The sequence below is a fragment of the Enhydra lutris genome, unplaced genomic scaffold (genome assembly GCF_002288905.1).
Source record: "Enhydra lutris kenyoni isolate GAN:26980312 unplaced genomic scaffold, ASM228890v2 scaffoldscaffold37, whole genome shotgun sequence".
NCBI lineage: Eukaryota > Metazoa > Chordata > Mammalia > Carnivora > Mustelidae > Enhydra > Enhydra lutris.
In genome coordinates this window covers 21,083,672-21,102,390 of record NW_019154121.1, presented here as the reverse complement: position 1 = coordinate 21,102,390, position 18,719 = coordinate 21,083,672, and the positions used below count along the sequence as shown (strand labels likewise).

At 45.3% G+C, this 18,719-nt stretch overlaps 1 protein-coding gene across 1 annotated transcript in view; it reads right to left on the bottom strand.

Moving 5' to 3' along the window:
* The window catches only part of LOC111154485 (teneurin transmembrane protein 4), a 373,890-nt gene that overhangs the window by 167,967 nt on the left and 187,204 nt on the right, over positions 1-18,719 (bottom strand). Inside the window, exons 7-8 of the mRNA XM_022514097.1 lie at positions 12,328-12,542; positions 10,445-10,655 (exon numbers count right to left, since the gene is read on the bottom strand). Of these exons, the coding sequence (XP_022369805.1) occupies positions 10,445-10,655; positions 12,328-12,542 (426 nt within the window). The remainder of the gene's footprint in view (positions 1-10,444; positions 10,656-12,327; positions 12,543-18,719) is intronic.

Below are 18,719 nucleotides of genomic sequence, written 5' to 3'. Positions count from 1 at the left end.
TATAAGTGGTCAAGAAAACCAGTCTATAATGTCCTGTAATGCATCCCCTCCTTTATACAAAGCAGCAAAAGCTGCCCCAAATCAGGTCCTCTTCCTTCATCTAACCCTACTGGTTACTAAAAAAGTCTTTCAGTTGGCCACCTTATTTTTGTCTGAGAAACCAACCCATTTTTATATACCACTGCCAAAGAGATCCAGCCAAGACCTGAACCATACTATACCTTTGCTCGAAGACTGTCCTGTGCTCCCCATTGTCTTCAAAGCCAGACTTCTAGGTTCGTTTACGAAGCCCTTCCAGGTTGTCCCTAGGCTCATTTTCTAGGCTCTTCTCTGGGAAGCATCCCCTTCAAGACCTCTAGCCACTCGCAGTAGACACACCGCGCACTCTCACACAGAGGCATGAGGAGCAGCGTGTGGGTGCTGGGGTCAGACAGACATGGATCTGAATTCAAACTCCTCACTGACTGGGTACAGGACCTCAGCCCTAGTCATTTAGTCACTCGGAGCTCCACGGCCCTCTGGGGAAAAACGCCTACTTTGTATGCCTGTTGTAAGGGTCCGAAAAAGTTTATGTAAAACATCTAAGATATACTGAGATACAGTATGCACTGAGTAAATAGTGGCCATTAATACTATTAATTTAGCCAAATAGTTCAGAGAGGCAGGGGTGAGTTTACAAAGACTGACAAGACCTGAAATTAGAAGAATGGGACATTTGAGGATTTTCCTATGGAACTGGAAGATCAATTTATAAGAATATGTAACACTTAGTGCCTTGGAATGTTCTGGAACCCAAATTTCCATTTTTGAGCTGCAGCAGTTCTGGCACAGAAAGACTGCAAGACTTGAACCAGTCTGAGAGTTACTTTGCCTCCTGAATCCAGCAGCCCTGGAAAGCACAAATCTCCTGGGACAGAAAGAACATTCCTCAACCAAGTGCCGGCAGTGCCCTGGATTGGCAGTTGGGCCTTCTCTCCTTCAGAACTGCTCACAAGAAGTTCATGTCCACAGAAGAAGAATCCTGGCTGCAAGGAGCATCTGTGATCTCTGACCCTTTCACTTGGGGCTCGCTGTCCATCTGGCGAGGGTCTGCCATGTTCAGAGTCCTGTGCCAGGCAACCCAGCTCCAGGAGAAGTCACTGGGATCGGATTCGGAAGACTTGGCTTCATGTCCTCAGGGGAGCCGCTGTGCACAGACTGCTTCCTCCCCTCTAAGTGCAAATAATGGTTCCTTCCTGCACAGTCATCAGTGGTTATATCCGAGGCTGAGCAGAGACGGGTACCATCTTATCTCCATGTCTCCTTTTTGTGGAGCAGCTCCTTCTCTCTATTCCTGTGACTTGTACACTGCTTCCCAGCTCACTCAGCACATCTATCGCGGCAAGTGCCTTCTGCTTCCCAACCTCCTCCTGCTTCCCTGGCGGAGGGAGCTGCCCTTGTCTCTGCTCCCAGGGGAGCTTGTGCAGCCCTCTCCGTCGACGCGGACCACATTACATCGGAATTCTGTATGAAAGGTCAGTTCCCCAAGCTGACTGCAGGCTCTCAGAGGGCAAGGCATCTGTTTTATTCACTGATGAATCTCCGCCACTTAGCAAAGCAGATGTTCAGGAAATGTTGAATAATTAAGAGACACTTAAAAACATGCTAAGGATGTACCATGAATTACATGCTTTCATGTCGTAGTCAGACTCCCTAGTGTAGGTTTAATTCCCAACTGCAGGGGAGTTGGGTGAGGCTCAGACTCAGCCAAAGTCCCATAGCTTATAAACAGTGCTGTCAGAATTCAAACCCAGGCCTGTTTGACTCCAAAGCCTTTGACCTTTCTCCAGGCCACACCACCTCTCTGGCCAAAGTGATAATTTCAGCTAGCTCCCACCAAGGTCAGACTTGGTTAGGGTTATTCTGAAAGGAGTGCTAGGGAACTGGAGGCTGTCTATGCAGTCAGGTCCCAAGTATCAGTGCTACTGCCAAGGCAAGGAGGAAAGACACCACCATGTGAGAGCCCTGCTAAAGGCACTGCTCTGTCCTGAGAGAAGCCAGCTGGCAAGACGGGGCTGAGTAATTGCCTTTATCAAATGTGAGAGAAAAGAGCTATCAGAGAATAAAAAATTCATTCTCAGTTATAAAAACAAAGCCATCACTGTCTCAAACACTAAACCATTGAGAGCGAGATATCTTCTATCAGAAACTCAACCTGAATGGGGGTGGGAGTAGGGGTTCCTTCGGCAGGAGTCCAAGGCAGGGGCTGCCCTGCAGCTGCAGACGGCAGGCGCACCGTGAGTCTAGGAGGTGTGAATGCCGTCCCCTCTAAGCCCCTGTCTGTCTTGATGACTGTCTGACTGTGAGAGTGTGGAGGCACACAGGGGATGTCGTCCCACACTAGAGACCCAGTCACTAAGATGTCAGAGGAAGCACAGGCTTTGGGTTGCCAACCCAGCTCTGCTATTTCCTATGTGTGAGATCTTGGCAAGTAGCATTCGATCTCTGAACCTTGTTTCCGTATCCATAATTCTGTGTGGGAACACACAGAATCCAACTCCCCAGGTTGTTGGGGAACTGAGGGGTAACACCCCCAGTACAGTACCCGGCACAGAACCACCGGAACTGGATTGACAGAGTACTAGGACTCTGATCCTGGCCCTGCGGCTTGGTGGCTGTGTGTCCCTGGACAAGACATGTGACCTCCCTGAGCCTCAGCTGGCTTATCTTTTAAGAGTGCGATTTAGGTAAATAAAAAGTTTCGGGTACCCGGGTGGCTCCGTTGGTTAAGCGTCTGACTCTTGGTTTCGGCTCAGGTCATGATCTCAGGGTATGAGATCGAGCCCTGCCTGGGTTGGGCTCCGAGCTGAGCGTGGAGCCTGCTTAGGATTCTCTCTCTCTCTCCCTCTGTCCTCCCCCCTCTGTTTGTACGTGCACTCTCTCTCTTAAAATAAAAAATGAAATAAAAAGTTTGCAAAGGCTCTCGGCATTCTGTATCCCAGAGTGGCAGAAACATTAACCAAGAGTAAATGGAAGCTCCGGCTATGGGCGAGGAAGATGGCTAAAATGCTGAAATGGGGGCAGGGGTCCTAAAATATCTAGACTCTGCCTGTTGAACTTCTTGCCGGCACATTCTTCTGGTCCCCTCCCTGCAGCTCTCTGACCTTCGCAGGCACATTTGCCAGGGGCATGGCTTCGCTGGCGCTTGAAACGGACCATTCCTCAGTCCTTCCTTAATATCATCTTAATACCTGGGGTTTGCCAATAATCTCCAAGCATCAGTACAGAGATCAAATGTGTTATTTTTATTCTCAGGTCAGTCTGAGTCCCTGCCCAGACTCCTGTTACAGCTTCCTCCCTGGAGTTGCAGCTCCAAAGCTTGAGAAACTTTGAAATACGTAAATCAGATTAGGTCACTCTAGCTCAAAGTCTCACAGGGGCTTCCTGTTACCCCTAGGATAAATTTAAAAAACAGAACTCTTCACATGCAATCTTAAATCCCCATCCCAGGAGCCATTAAGCTCTCTCATCCATCCCCACACCCCACAATGTCACTACCTTAAAGCTCCTTGAACACTTCCAGCTCTTGCTTATCCCAGGGCCTTTGCACATGCTCTTGCCTCTGCTGGTAAATTCTTTCCCCTGACCTTCATCTAAACAACTCCTGCTCCTACCCTTGCCCCAGCAATCTAAACTAAGTCTCCTGTTTGTTTCTCTGGAGCACCTTCTTCTCTTTGCCACAATGAGTATTTACCATTTGCCATTATATATTTACATATGTATTTGACGACTGTTTAAACTCAAGACCATCTCAAACTTTCTCAAGCATGTCCCTTCTTCCTTCTCCAGCCTGATGTGCAGTGGAGTCACGGAGCTGCAGCAGTCACCCTGGGACCACAAGGGGGCAAGCATGAAAAGAGCAGCCGGATCTGAGGACAGCAGGACATGAGCGGTGGGAAGAGCCGGGTACCCGATTCCACCAGTGGGTGCAGTCCCGGGCCCTGGATGGACACCCTAGATGGGGCATGCATGAGAACTTCGCACCCTACTGCAAGGCCATCCTAGCAGGGATGTTGTTATGTGCACATGAAACACATTTCTAACCATTTTCCTAGAGACCGTTTGGTACCTACAGTGTCTTTGAGCTATCTTTCCTTCTTTCCTGTCTTTTCCTATCTTTCCTTCTTGAGGTCCCAGGTCCCAGAGAGTTCAGAAGGTTCAGCAGTCCAAGGGAGATCCTGGGGGGAGTGGAAGGGGTGGAGGGGGCAGAGGGAAACCCTGTCCTCCTGTCTGCACTGAGCGGAGTCAGCTCAGTCCCCAGTCTGCAGCTGTAGCACTCTGATATTCCTAGCTCTCTGCCATGAAAACGGATTTTTGCCATGGTCTGTCCCCAATGTGCCAGCCCAAGTTCTCCCTCGGCCTCTGGTTTCATTCCACTTATACCAGACTGTTCTGAATAAATCACTGCTATCAGGGAGAGGTGAACTCACAAGGCACTTTTCCAAAGATGTGTTTCCAGTGGAAATTTCACGAAGTGCTGCCAATGTCATTTACAAGAAGGTTAGCTGATTACTGGGAGACCTCGATACTTTACCGCTGTATCGTATCTCATAATTCAGAGGAAGGGAATATGGGAATGTGGGGGCAGAGCTTATTAAAAACTGAAAATCATTCTGCAATCACTTTTCTTAGTCTTTTCTTTGAAGTAGTGCAGGTTTTTACACAAGGTAGAATTATAGGGTGCCGGGGCTTTCTTGCTCTAGATGCTTGCAAATGCACTCAGAGGGTAACGAACCGCAGCCTTATCTGATCAGAGCAAAGGAAGTATGGAAATGGTACAGTCCGCGGGTCTTTGGAAGATCATCAAGGACCCAGTTTTAACTACCCTTGGAGGATAGACAGAAGCTCATGGGAAAGCATCTGTGCACATCTAGAGAGAAAGAGGAATGGGGTGCAGGCACAGCAAATAAGAACGCCACCAGCAGACTGGACCCAGACCTTCTGTGCTTCCCGGCTCCTCCTTTCCCCCGCTTCTTTTTTCTCGGGAAATCACAAAGCTCAATCCCAGCAACTTCCTCTCATTACATAAATTAATGAGCTCTTGTTCTGGGCTCCATAAGATAAACCTTCTGGCTCTAATCATTTTGTTCCCTTGCTCAAAAGCCTGCAGTGGCACCCAATACTACAGAATGAACTCTGCCTTAGGGAGGCATGCCAGCTTGTCCCCAGCAACTCCCTCCTCCCTGCCAGGGCGTCCTGCGTTCTGGTCAAACAGAACTTCTGGCTCTTTATAGCCAGCTTCCAGTTTTTGCCTACCTCCCTTTGCTCACACTGTTTGTGTGAATGAACTCATCATTCACACAAATGAACTCATCACGTGGAATGAACTCATCAGTGCCCATTCCCTATCCCTGGCCCAGTGTGTCAATCTCATCCATCTTTTAGGATCCCATCAAATGCCGCTTCATCCGGGAGCCCTCCCTGACCCATCCAGTTGGACACGCCCGTGCCTTCCTCCAACCCTTGTGGCACTTCGGTGATTCCAGAACAGACCTTTCTTTTCTCCTTTCCATGGGTTAGAGACACTTCCTGTTTCATTGCTTCATCAGATCACAAGCTACTCTACCAGAAACCATGTCCTACCTTCTCTGTATCTCCAACTGGGGGAAAAGCAGGAATGTACTGTTTACTGAAGAAAGGAAGGAAGAAGGGAATGGGGGAGAGAGGGATGAAATCTGCTTCTAGTCCCTGGACATGGGTCCAATTGCAGCAGCCAGTGGCCCGGGCACGAACAATAGGATTCTTCTCTTTCATTAGTTCGGATGTCCTAGACCAGGAAGACCAGGGCATGTTTCTCACAAAAACTGCTGGGTCTATGTTTTCTAACAATGACTCTCATTTCTTTTCTAAATTCACCATGGGGCATCTCTGGTATTTTCCAACTTGGCTCATCACTGCCACAATGTCAGGTTGATCTGCCCTCTCATGCTTTAGCATCAACCAGAACTAAAAGATAAGATGCTTTCTGGAGACCCAAAACACTGCAATACTGATTTGTCAGGTCTGGAGTTTGCAAGCAATGCATCTGAAGATATTTTTATTTTTGAAGTTTTGGATGCTGTGAGCTTTGTTTTTTCCTCCTATGGTCTTTTTAACGACTTTGCAAGGAAACTTCCTGGGTTAAAGTAAGATGCTTAGTTATATTGGAAGCAAGTTAATAAAAGGGAAATTAAATTCCATATAATACAAATAGAAATAAAATATTTAATAGTGTCACAGCAAATAGTAAGCTACCGTGGGGCAGACTGGGGAAATACAGGGTTGGGAGAGCAAGTTGCCATCCTAGCCCCGCCCTTCCTAATAACTGTGCGACTTTGGGCAAGCCAATTAAACTCTCTGAGCCACAATTTCTTCATCTGTAAAGTTGAGCTCACCATATGTAATGTCTAAGGTTCCTGGGATGATTAAATCACATGCAGAAAAGGGCTAAGCGTGGCCCCCTAACACACAGTAGGCATGCTCGGAGTATGTGTTGAGTGAATAAACAGGTGGGAAAGAGAAGTATCACACTCGAACCAGAAACCTGATCCTGGGAAGGAGGCAGATTGCTCAAGAAGGAAGAGCCCAAGCTTTGGAGACTGTCGGATATAAATTCAAGTCCCAGCTTTTCTCTGGCTATCCCTGAACCTTAATTTCCTCTTCTGCAATAAGGGGTGATCATAAAAATAAGAATAATCACCTCACTGAGTTATCTAGAGTCTTAAAGAATATATTTAATGCCCTTTGTAAACGGCACCACTGAATTATATTTTAGTTGCTTGTATATATCCACTTACTTCATTCAATACACGGGGTCAGCAAGGCTATCTGCCCCCAGGGGACCCAGGACCAGAAACAACATTATCTTCAAATTCTGGATCTCCACATAAGAGGGAAAAACTGTTCTTTGTGAAAACAGCTGCTCTGTTTTATTCTAAAACTTGCTCGGTTTCAGAGAGAGAGAGAGAGAGAGAGAGAGTGTGTGTGTGTGTAAATGTAAATGAATCCAGTTCAGAGGGAGCTCAGTCAACATCAGGTTTCTGTGTGTATATCTTTATGTATACAGTTATTAAAGTGCTTTTAGCTTTTTTTTCAAGGCAGAAGATAAACTCATTTAATTTAAAATCATCAGCTGGATTGCATTAAATGGAGGGAAAAGCAAAAATGTACACAATACACCCATTTGTTAAATTAAATGCAATTATTTCTCCTGTTACTTAATTACAAACAGACATAAATACCCTGGATTCTGACATCTCAGATCTTCTTAAATTCTAGATCTGCGTTTCAACATATAATGAAGGGAGGGTTATATTCCAATCTCTGTGTTAAGCAAACCTGAGACTTACAGCTGTATATGGGGACCATAATGAGTTCACTAAAACAAGACCCAAACTTTTAATTAACCTGCCAAGACAAATTACAACTCACAGCTCACAGGTAACAATCACAGACAGCTGAGACTCAGCTGCCATGGACTCTTGGGGAGAGAAGGATTAATAGCAACATCAGAATCCGTCTGTTTTTTTATTAAAGAAAAAAAAAAGGTATTCATTGAACAATCACTGTAGCTTGAAGGAAGACAGACAAGTCCAAAAGGCAGCAAGAGAAAGGTGGAAGAGGTTATTGGCAACTTTCATTGGCTGCGTGCTCACAGGGCCACAGCCTGTGCTAGGTACTTTGTACCTGCTCTAATCTTCACAACAGGGACTACAGAGGACTATTATTATTTCATTTTCCATATAAGAGAAATGGGCCTCAGAGAGGTCACCTGACTGTGGTCACAGAGCTATGGTGGGGCGGTTAGGGGAGGAAGGAAGAGAAAGCAGTGCTTATGAGGCACTTGTTCTCACAGCTTAGTTGACAGACCACTGGAATCAGGATTGTCTGGGCTCTGCCTAAGGCTTGGTGGGTCCTAACTCCTGGGGACAGGGCCCAGGAATCTAAATTTTAGACCGGCTTCCTGGGTGACGCTTTGTACAGCAATGTCTGAGGCCATTCTTAAGACACCATAACCCCTTACTACTCAAAATGTGGTCCACAGATGAGCAGCATTGTATCTGGGTGCTGGTCAGAAGTGCGGAACCTAATGACCCAGCTGCTGAAGAAGGACCTGTATTTTCACAAGACACCAAGTGGTTCACGAAGCCCCCAAAAGCACAGGATAGCCTCTCTGCTCTAAAAGATACTATAGGGTTAAGGGAGGTAAAGGCTGATTTTATCGTTAAGCTAAGAATGGGAGAACCAGAGGGAAAAGCAAGACTATCGCCTTAATTATGGCAAAACAGGTTAGCAAGCTCTGACAAGCCAAGAGTTGGCAAAGGTACCTAACTGCACCTACGTTTTACTTCTTTGAGAGGCACAACCTCATTACAAGTAGCTTTCCCGGGGGGGGTATATTAATATCTTTTTATATTTATGCTCAGTTATTAAAAATAAAGACTTCTGGTCGGGAGAGAGCTCAGTTCTGAGCAAGCATGATTGTGAGCCATGCCTCAGTGAAGTCAGGCTGTGAGACCACGAAGCTTCACTCAGGCACCGCTAACAACTCGATAGTCCATGCTGCTAAAACGAAGCCACTGCGTCCAGAAAGAGAAAAGAAACCGGGTCTGGAGCCTGGCAAACCCAACAGAGTGACAGCCTCATTGATGGTGAGGACCACGAGTGGCTGCCCAGTGATGGGATGGGGCTGCACCCAGAGCCTCCAGCTCCCCAGTAAGGAGCTAGCAGGGGCCCGAGCAGAGGGAGTGCCATGCTCTGGCTCATGGCTTTACCCACTGAGTCACCCTGCACATCGGGGCCCGGGCTGGGGGGCACAGAAGATTACGTTGATGTCCTTGCCCTCGAGGCCCTCAGAGAGCAGCAACGAGGGCAGATACCTCCTAGTCAGGGACGGCACAAAGCGATCTCTCCTCCCTGGGAGCTGACGTAGCTGGACGGCCCTCCACTGTCCTTATTTTGCCAAGAGGGGAGACCACGGAGCCTGCAGGGACAGCAGAAGGGTATAAACGATGCCTGCATTTAATGGGAAGGTGGTCTCTGCCTTGACACTAATGGCAAAATGGCAAATGAGAGGGAAATGGCCTGACCATGATGACTGCTGTATAGAAGGAGAAGGTAGGGTTTTGTGGGAGTTTTAGGGATCCAAGGACCAGATTCAGAGGTTTTTATTCAACTCTGTTTTCCATGTCCCAGAGGCTCCCAGCCAAGGATTGCGACAGGGTTTGGAGGTGAACTCTATATCACATAAAGCTTTTCATTAAGCAGAAACCCTATTTCTAAGCATTCTGGCTAGTGGAGCTTTATTTTCTATAAGTTTTATTTTCCTGCAGGGGATTTTGTCTCCAGGCTATGTCATAATGCTTCTAATACAAACTCAGAATAAATGAACCACTGAGACTACTGTGTCCTATGGCCATCTAAGGAGGAGACAGAGTCTATGGGATGTGTGGGTAATTCCTTAGAACAAGATGCTGGGCTCCCCAGACACTGGTAGGCTTGTGGAGTGGCCTAGGGGCTCACTCTGAACTGAGGGCTGTAGCCCTCTTCCATGACAAGGGACAGAGAAGGTGTTAAGCCCTATTGCAAACATCAGAGCTCGCTCTCTGTGTCAGAGATCAAGACGTCACTGTTTTCAACACAACCCGTCTGGCTGATTACATTGTTCATTCAGATCTGTGCTCTGCCATTCTCATTCTCTCTCTGAGCCTTCATCTTCTTTTCTCAACGGCCAGGGACTGTTAGCTCCAAAGGCAAAATAAACAAACAAACAAAAAGCCACACATACTCAAAAACAAAAACCCAGGGGGCGCCTGGGTGGCTCAGTGGGTTGGACCTCTGCCTTCGGCTCTGGTCATGATCTCAGGGTCCTGGGATTGAGCCCTGCATTGGGCTCTCTGCTCAACAGGGAGCCTGCTTCCCCCTCTCTCTCTGCCTGTCTCTCTGCCCGCTTGTGATCTCGGTCTGTCAAATGAATAAACAAAATCTTAAAAAAAAATTAAAAAAGAAAAACAAAAACCCAAAGCACGAATCAATGCATTGAGCCAAAGAAGCTATACAGGTGTGGGAGAGAAGTGACAAGAAGAGATGTTGCCTCTATTGGCTGGTCAGACAGGGTTCCTATCTCATTGTCAATTCTACCTCTTGGTTTCAATGTAGCAGCTGGTCCACAGTTAACACAGGAAAGGCAGTAACAGCCCAGAATAGCCTGCCAGCCCCTCCTGCCATCCCTCCCTTCCCTCATTTCCCTGATTCCCACTTCCATCCCATCCAGCAAGCCCAGTCAGGATGGACTCATGCCAGACTCCAGGTGGCATCAACAACTGTGGGCAAAATGCATTCCGTTGTTGGCTCCAATCCACAGAATCCAGTGTCCTTCCACCCAAAGAGACAAGATCCCACAGACCCCAGGGGAGGTCTCCCTTACCAACAGCAGTGGTGAGAAAAGAAACCACTTCAGACTCCTTCCCATCATTGTAGAAAGCCAGGTGCCAGATTCCAGAATCCAAATACTGGATGAAGCCAGTCTCGTGACTAGATGGGGGGACGACTCCCCGAGATTGGCGCTGGGGTCCCTCCAGGCTACGTGCCTCCTGCGTCAGGAGCCTTCTTCCATCCAGGAGCTCTACAAAGTCAAACTGAAGTACAAAGAGGGCACAATTAGCATGTGTCTGCTTCACCACGTGCTCGATTCCTTCACACTTCTGGGGAGCAACAAGAAACCCAACCTGGAGCAGGCAAGAAGGCTAAAGCCACATGCAGGTTGATCAACCAACTTTGACTCCTTCCCAGACCCTCGTTTTACATGGTAATAGCCTCTAGATTCCCTGGGAGTGCAGCATAATTAGTGAATTAGTTTTTAGTCCCATTTTTCTTTAATTTGGTGTATATGTGGGCAGTCTTCATCTGGCTGAGTCTGTACCAAGAGGAACATGCTTGTCCAATGGTGGGCACGTCATGATCGGAAACCTGGCCATTTAATGACTGCACCCCAACTCTGCAAGGGTTGGTGGGAATCCCAGGGCTCAAGGACCCGGACTGGAACACTGGATGTGCCTTAAATGTCAATCAATGCAAATGAAAATTTGATTTGTATCCATCTTCCTGTTATCAAGGATCCTTTCTAAATGCTCCAGTTTCAGCAATCAGTTTCAGGGGACCTAAACTGGATTAGCTCAAAATTCTATCAATAATTGCATGCTGTGTCAGATACAGTGCTGACTGATCAGAACCTGCTAGTGTGAGACCCAAGAGAACTCACTCACGTGGTGTTAACAACAGGCAGGTGGTTAAGTCCTACTGGTCTACCAGCAAGCAAACTGAGCAATTATGTCTCCTACCTATCTATCCATCTATCCACCTACCTATCTATCTTTAAACAAAACAAAACAAAACAAGATATCTATCCACCTACCTAAAAAACCTATTGGTTTTTAAAAAACCAAGATGTCTATTTTATTTCATGTATAAATGAAGTCCAGGACTAGGACTGCTCTTCTACAAAGAAATCAGGGGCCACAGCTTTATTTTCCTGTGATTCTACCATCAGCAAATACATTTATGTAGCTTTTACCTAGAAATCTTCCATAACGACTGGGGCTACGAAGGCTGCATGTGGCCTAGGGGTACCTGATGGATGCCTCTGATTTATGTTACTCCAATCCCAGAGCTGGGAGGACCTTACCTTACCTTACCAAGTCTGTCCTTTACCCCTCATGACTGGTAACTGGGAAATCATCCTGGATGAGTTGTCAGGTATTTCTGGTGTGCGTGGGTCAGGGTAACTGTGAACCCCCAAAGGACAGAAGGGATGTAAGAGACTAGGGAAGTAGCATGTCCTCTGAGCCAGATCCTGCACTGGCTGCTTTATAAATGTTCTTCTAGATTCTTCACAACAGCCCTGTAAAGTGGATATTGGTGTTGCCACTGGAGAGATGAGAAACTTGCTGAGTGGATGAGTCCCTGGCTGGAGGCTTCGTAGCTGATAATGAGAGGATTCAAACCCAAGTCTGCCTGCTTTTCTCTTCAGGTTACATTTCTTGGATCTTTTAACATAGGTGACTGGGTAACAGTAGAAAGGCTATTGGAGTATTTCCTAAAATTCCCTTTTCTTAAAAAAAAAACCCAGGGATAGAGCTCTACTCATCAGAAAGTTAGGGTCTTAGAGAGGGAAATGGAGGAATGGGATATCAAATACACGAAACGCCCCTCAAGCACAAGGCTCCGGGTGTAAGCACTAGGCTTCCTGACTTGAGGTTAAGATGTGGGATAGGAGCCCAAGGTGAGCAGGGGATGTGGCGTTCTGATTACCTGTGTATGTGAAGGAGGAAGGCCTTTTCTGCCATAAATGCCAACCAGAGCTGCCTTTCCCAGAGACACATTGAATTTCAGATGCACAGGGTGGTCTATGAACACCTGAGATCTCCAGAAAGTGCCAGGCGGAATCTTCTGGGAAGCCCGTCTCCCCACGTCGATTTCTCCAGAGTCTATAACACTGTCCTCTGGAAAGAAACTACTGGGCTTTCCTATCAAGACACAGGGAAGGGAAGACAAAGACAGCACAGTTAGCCACAAGTGACACCCGGGGTCAGAGCTCCTGAATCACAAGACTGTCCTGTGCCTTCTGCACTTCTCTCCATGACGTTCCACTGCCAGCCCCCACCCCCACTCCTCAAGGAGGAGTAAGAACGTCCAGAACCTTTTTTTTTTTTTTCTCCCCAGTGATGCTCAAATTGTTCTGCTAAAAATATGCATTCTTCCAAAGCAGTATGGGTCCTCCCCAAGGGCCATCTGTATACTGCATAATTCCACAGCTTGTTAAGATATATTTTGATCCCCAAAATAATCATTTGTGGTCACAGGAAAATAACTCCTGTGTGTGTGTGTGTGTGTGTGTGTGTGTGTAAAAGCACGCACGCTAAAACAGGAAATATAGTGCAAGCAAGGTGTTGTTATTAAATTTCCCATTGACAATCATTCCCCCAACAGTGGGAAGCAGTGGGAAGTTGAAGAGGTATTTTATAAGTTTACATGTTTATGTCTAATTGGAAGCCAAATTTTGAGGCTAAGATATGTAGATGGGGATTTATGTTGGGAGCAGGAGTAGAGTTGGGGAAGATGAAAAAGGGAGGGTACTTTTGAAGGGAGGGAATATTTCTGAAAAATGCTTCTAAGCCTTGGATGGAGGTCTTCGAATATCATTTTTTGTGCTAAAATTGGGGGGAGGGAGGAGTTGTAAAGCTTTGGGAATTTCTCAAGTTCAGGCACAAAGCCTATGACATACTTGGAAATTCAACCCGGGTCCCTGATGCTGCAGATTGTAGGGGATGGAATCAGATATATGGTCCCTTGCCCATTTCTATCACCAGTCAGGAGAGTGACAGCTTTTTGGGGGGGGGGGCACCTGAAGTACCAGGAAGGAAGGCGGCTTATCAAACTTCCTCTATTTAGTAATTAAGCACACTCGCATGTGAAAACTACAAACCCCACTTCCTGCCAGACATCGGGCTTCTGAGGAGTTGGGAGGGGACAGAAGGAGGTGACAAGGATGTTAGAAGACCACCCTTAGGACATCGACAAGCCAAACTCAAGCCAGCAGACAACATCTTATCTGTCATAAGGAATCACCCCCTGGGTATCCAGATTTATTGTTTTGTTAGAGATGTTCGAAGGGACACTTTAGAGAACAAGAATCCATTTGTAAAGAAAACACGTTTGTGGGAACTTTTTTTTATAAAAAGCATTTGGGGAATAAGAAATTAAAATGTCTTTTTTTCCCCTAGCTTTGTAAGATTCCTTACAAAGCACATTTGATGCTGAAATGGAGCTTGGCAGGGCACTGTTGTAGTCATAAAATATTTTACTGTTTTAAATAATAAAATTCAATTTAAATGTTAAACTTCTCCATATGTTATCATTCCTTTACAAACTCCTAGGCAGAAACATCAGGTTTTTAGCTTCAAACCATTAAATGTTATTTTAATTAAAAATATGCCAACAACAACAACAACAAAAAGTTAAAATGCATGCTCTCAATAAAAGCACCACTAGTATTCTGTCATTAGCATGGGAAAGAGCTTGCATTTGATTCCTTTATGGAAGGAATGTGCCCCAGACTTATACCTTGAAAATGTAGACACACACAAACCACCACACTGTGGTTCAAAGTTCAAAGACAGAAGCCAAATTCTCAAGGCATTAGGATGGAAGAGAATTACTTTCACATTCTTATCTGATTTGGGGGCTCCCAAGATACCATAATTCTTTTGTATTCTAGGTAGAAAAGAGCATACCCTATAGCTTCTAATTCTGCTAAGGATGCAGAACTGAGTTTCCTCCTAGAAACTGCATTGAAATAAGCCCAAGACTGCTAATTCCAAGGACTCATTTCCTTTGTGAGTAGGTGGGAGTCAGAGCTGATGGGATTTCAGAATTGTCTGCATTCAAGTAATTCCTGTGTCTGAGAATAAATAATGAATGCTTCCCCCACAGTTTGGCACGCGGTCGAGAGCACCCTGCCTGGCTCATTTTCCTCTCTGGTGAGCATGTTTTTAGGAGACAGCTCTTCCCTCGGCTAAGTTCTGAGCCTCACAAGTCGGAGGCCAGACCCGAGACTCTCTCCAGAGGTCTGCCAGACCCAGACGGCACAAGTAAGTTGGCTCTTACCCCAGGGGGTGGTAAAAGGGGAATATTCTTTTCTAGCATTCTAGTATTTTACCAAAGTGGGACCAAATGGTAGAAAATAATTATCATTGGTGTGTATACACAATCAAATAAAAATCGTAAATTCTATTCTAGGGCACACCCCTCACCAGGACCTTGACTCTTTTGGCTGAGTCTGTGAGGGCCCCTCGGGCTTCTGTTCGTAAGTAGCCTTCATGCCAGGTCACTCTGTCCAGATCCTAAAGTCGCTGTTTTTGAGGGAAAAGAAATCCCCATCTAGGGATTTAACCTTTATCATTCCTCTACTCTGGTCCCCAGTGGTCCCCACGCTGGACTATACAGAGGGATGAGACGGGAGCTTTGGAGGGGAAGAACTGCAGCCCACTGAGCACCTCTGCCTGGTGGGAGACACGAGATGGACTGATCTAGCGGTTGTTCAGAGTAAAGCCACACTCACCCCTTCCTGCCTTCCTTGTTCCAGATCCTACAACCTAAGACTCTTTGTTCTTAATTCTGAGCACCAAGCAGTGAGCTCTAAGATAGAAACCATCCCACTACACAGCAAGACCTACCAATGGTAGAGGAATGAGAAATGGCAGAGGGTGGAGGGAGTTGGGGGAGAAATGTCCTGGGTATAAAATTCTTTTTATGCCTACCACATTCTGGGAAATAATAGTGATGACAAGAACAATAGCAATAATAGCGGTAGTAGTAATAGTTATAAATGTAGCAGTAGAAGTAGCTGTCCTTTACCACTCTGGGCCCCTTCATGTACACTGGTTCTGTTAATTCTCACACTAATAAGATGTATGTACTGAGGCTCAGAATGCTTAAGAAGCCATTCAGAGATAAAGCCATGTGGGGTTTCTCTTCATTTATTAGAATATGGCTTCTTAAAGCATTAAATTGATAAATGGTTAATTAAAACTCTTCATAGATACTCTCCATGGTGGTAGAGTGGGCTGACCCTCTTTAAGAGTAAGAGCCCAGCTAAACTCACAGCCCCAGCAGGCTAACCACCAAGGCTAGGCCTGACAGATCCAAGGCCCACTGAGCATCATGGGGTACAAAAAGTTGACAATTTTTATGAGGTAGGAACCCACAAACAGGACCCAGAGTTAAAGGGCAAGAGTTGGTATCTCAAGTCATTTCTATGTAGGACACTATGTAATCAGTGGGGCCCCCCAGAGACATAGCTTCACTAAGAATGAGAAACCCCCAAAAGTGTGATCAGGTTTCATAAGGCAAGTCTTACTGGTAACAGTCCTGTTCTTTGTAAAGATATGCAGATTCAGTCTTCCTCTAGCAATGGCTGAATAAATCGGCAATCGTGCCTATAAAAGAAATTTCTCAACAAACTACTGGAAACGACTGGGTGGCTCAGCCAAACCAGGAAGACTTGGAAGAAGTAAAACTCCAGGAACTTCCCAGTCATAGTCCTCACTTTCCTGAACTGAGATCCATCTACGCAGGTTTTAAATTCCTAATCAACTAACACTCTCCCCCTCCCTCCACCTTTCCGGTTTTTTCAATGCAATAACTTGCACAAAGAATCCTTTAGTTTCCTTAGCAACTGCTGGAAATTTACTTGGTTATCAAAATAAGCTGTTCCGTTTTGGAGAACCCGGCTGAGCCCGCGTGCAGCAATCTGCATGGTTTAAACCGATGGGCAATTTGGATTTCACTGCTGACAGAAGAAAATGCTATCCCTAAGCGCACCAATTCAACCATCAGAAATGCTTGTTTATTCAATGCTTCCCCCCCTCTTTTCCATTAATGCATAACATAAGTTCTTGTGGCTTTTCTGCAAAAAGTTGCCGCATTTGGTTTCTGTCCCACGGCACCCTGAAATGGTTACAGCCACTTTGCAAATATAGTGTAAATCGCAGTTTGATGTGACTCTCGAAGACAGGATGAACATTTAAAATACTGGGCTTGTCATAAATTTCATTTGTATAATTAAAGAATATATATATATATATATATATATATTCTTTATATATATATAATTATATATATATATCTTCTGGAAATATCAAAAAATGCCCCAGGGTCTTTGAGGGGAAAATACTACTTAGTCTGGATTTCTGAGATTCTAATAACTGACATGGAATGGCTTAGGATATCAGTGAATGAGAAGAAGTCTACTTGTCTAGGTGTTATCATCCGGTTCTTACAGATGAAGAAATGAAGGCCCAAAGAAGGAGTAATCAGCATACGTTAACAAAGCCAATAAATGTCAGGGCCAGGACTCAAACCCTCGACAATCTGGCTCCAAGGCCCATTTATTTTCTTTCCATCAGGTCACATTCCCTCTCCCATCTCTGTAGACTGGGCTCTAATCTTAATTTTGGAATCAGCTCTCTTCTCTGATACCCTCAGTAGGGACAGGAAATATGTACTTATATCAGTGTTAAAGACTTTTCCCCTTGAGATATGTCTAAGGAAGTAGATTTTTAACATTACAATTAAAAACATAAAATGTGTAGACACTGGTTTGACCAGGGCAAAAGAAATTAAGAACCATGTGGTCTCACATAAACTGTAGGAAGCTTTGTCCTCTGTTTTTCCAGACTGATGTATTTTTTGTCACAGTAATTGCTTTTGATGCTGACCACTTTCTAGCACTGCACTGCATTGTAGAGGTTTGTAAACAGGATTTCCATTTGCATTAGTAATGACAGATAACCCCTTTAAGCAAAAATACTCCAATTAAAGTAAACCAATAAGCTGGTGCAATTTTATTTTGTCTCTTATCTGTACCTCCTGCTCCTTGGGTAAAACAAAACAAAACCTAAAAAAGCCACAAACTAATTTCATTAGAATGGGAGATTTCAGATAGATCCAACTCCTGCTTAGAGAATGTTTGATAGAGATCACGGAGGAAAGAAAATACATTTTGCTAAATGAGACCTTTTCCCAAAGCCTTGAGGGTTAAACATATCTTAAAGCTGCATTTGTACATGTTGATCTAAAGACTGTCCACATTTATGGTATTCACGTATGGCATGGGACACTCTAAACTGACAAGGGAATCACAAACTGATAGCCAGGACCATGGACAGAGCTGACCTGGAAAAAGGTTCTGCGACCCATCTGGCTAGTCTGATAATTCTATTACCAATTTCATATGCAGGACTTGTGAATTAGAACTAGACCTTGGACATAATTTAGCCCAATAGCCTCCTTTTAGGGAGAAGGAAAATGAAGCTCAGAAAGTCTTTCAAGGGAATTGCTGAAGGCCAACTCAAGTGGCAGTGGCTGGGCTTGAACTCAGGGTTCTTGACTCCTAACCCAGAGCTCTTCCCGTGGCCCCATCCATGCTCCCTCCATGTTCTATAAAAGGGCAAAGAAAATATAAATTATTCAGTGTTTCAATTCTTAAAAATATTTGTAAAAGAGAAGACTGGATTTGCCCCCAGGAAAAGTAGGCAAGAGTTCTGGTTTGGCTCCACAGAAATGCTCCCACTCTTACTTTCCTTAAGGACCATAGGTCAAGAATTGGTTTTGTTGGAACAATACAGAGAATATTAGCATAGCCCTTGTGCAAGATGACATGCAAATTCATGAAGTGTTCCATATTAAAAAAAAAAAAAAAAGTTGATTTTGGCCTTCAGGATCATTCATAGGTTCAGAGTAGCTACTTGAACCAAGCATATGGTACCCTGTTAACCAAATTGACTCCTGGAAGGCAAATCCTTAAAGGGACAGGGAAGCTCAGAAGCTAAGACCCTAAAGTGAACTAAGATGAGATATAAGCAGTCAAGGTTGGAGGCAGATATGACCACTGTGCTGACAGGTTAACACCTGGGAGATAAAACAGGGCACACCAGGTACAGGAGAGGGAGGCCCACACCCGCCCAGAGTGACAATGAGACTGGCTTATTAGCGCAGCCATCTTTCCTACTACCATTTCTGTAAGTCTCTGCCACTCTCGGCAGACAGTGAAAGAATCTGTGTCAGTGGCATGTTAAACCTTTAAGAAATTCAAAACATGGGTCTACCAATGTCCCATTTAAGGATGTCAAACTCCAAATGTC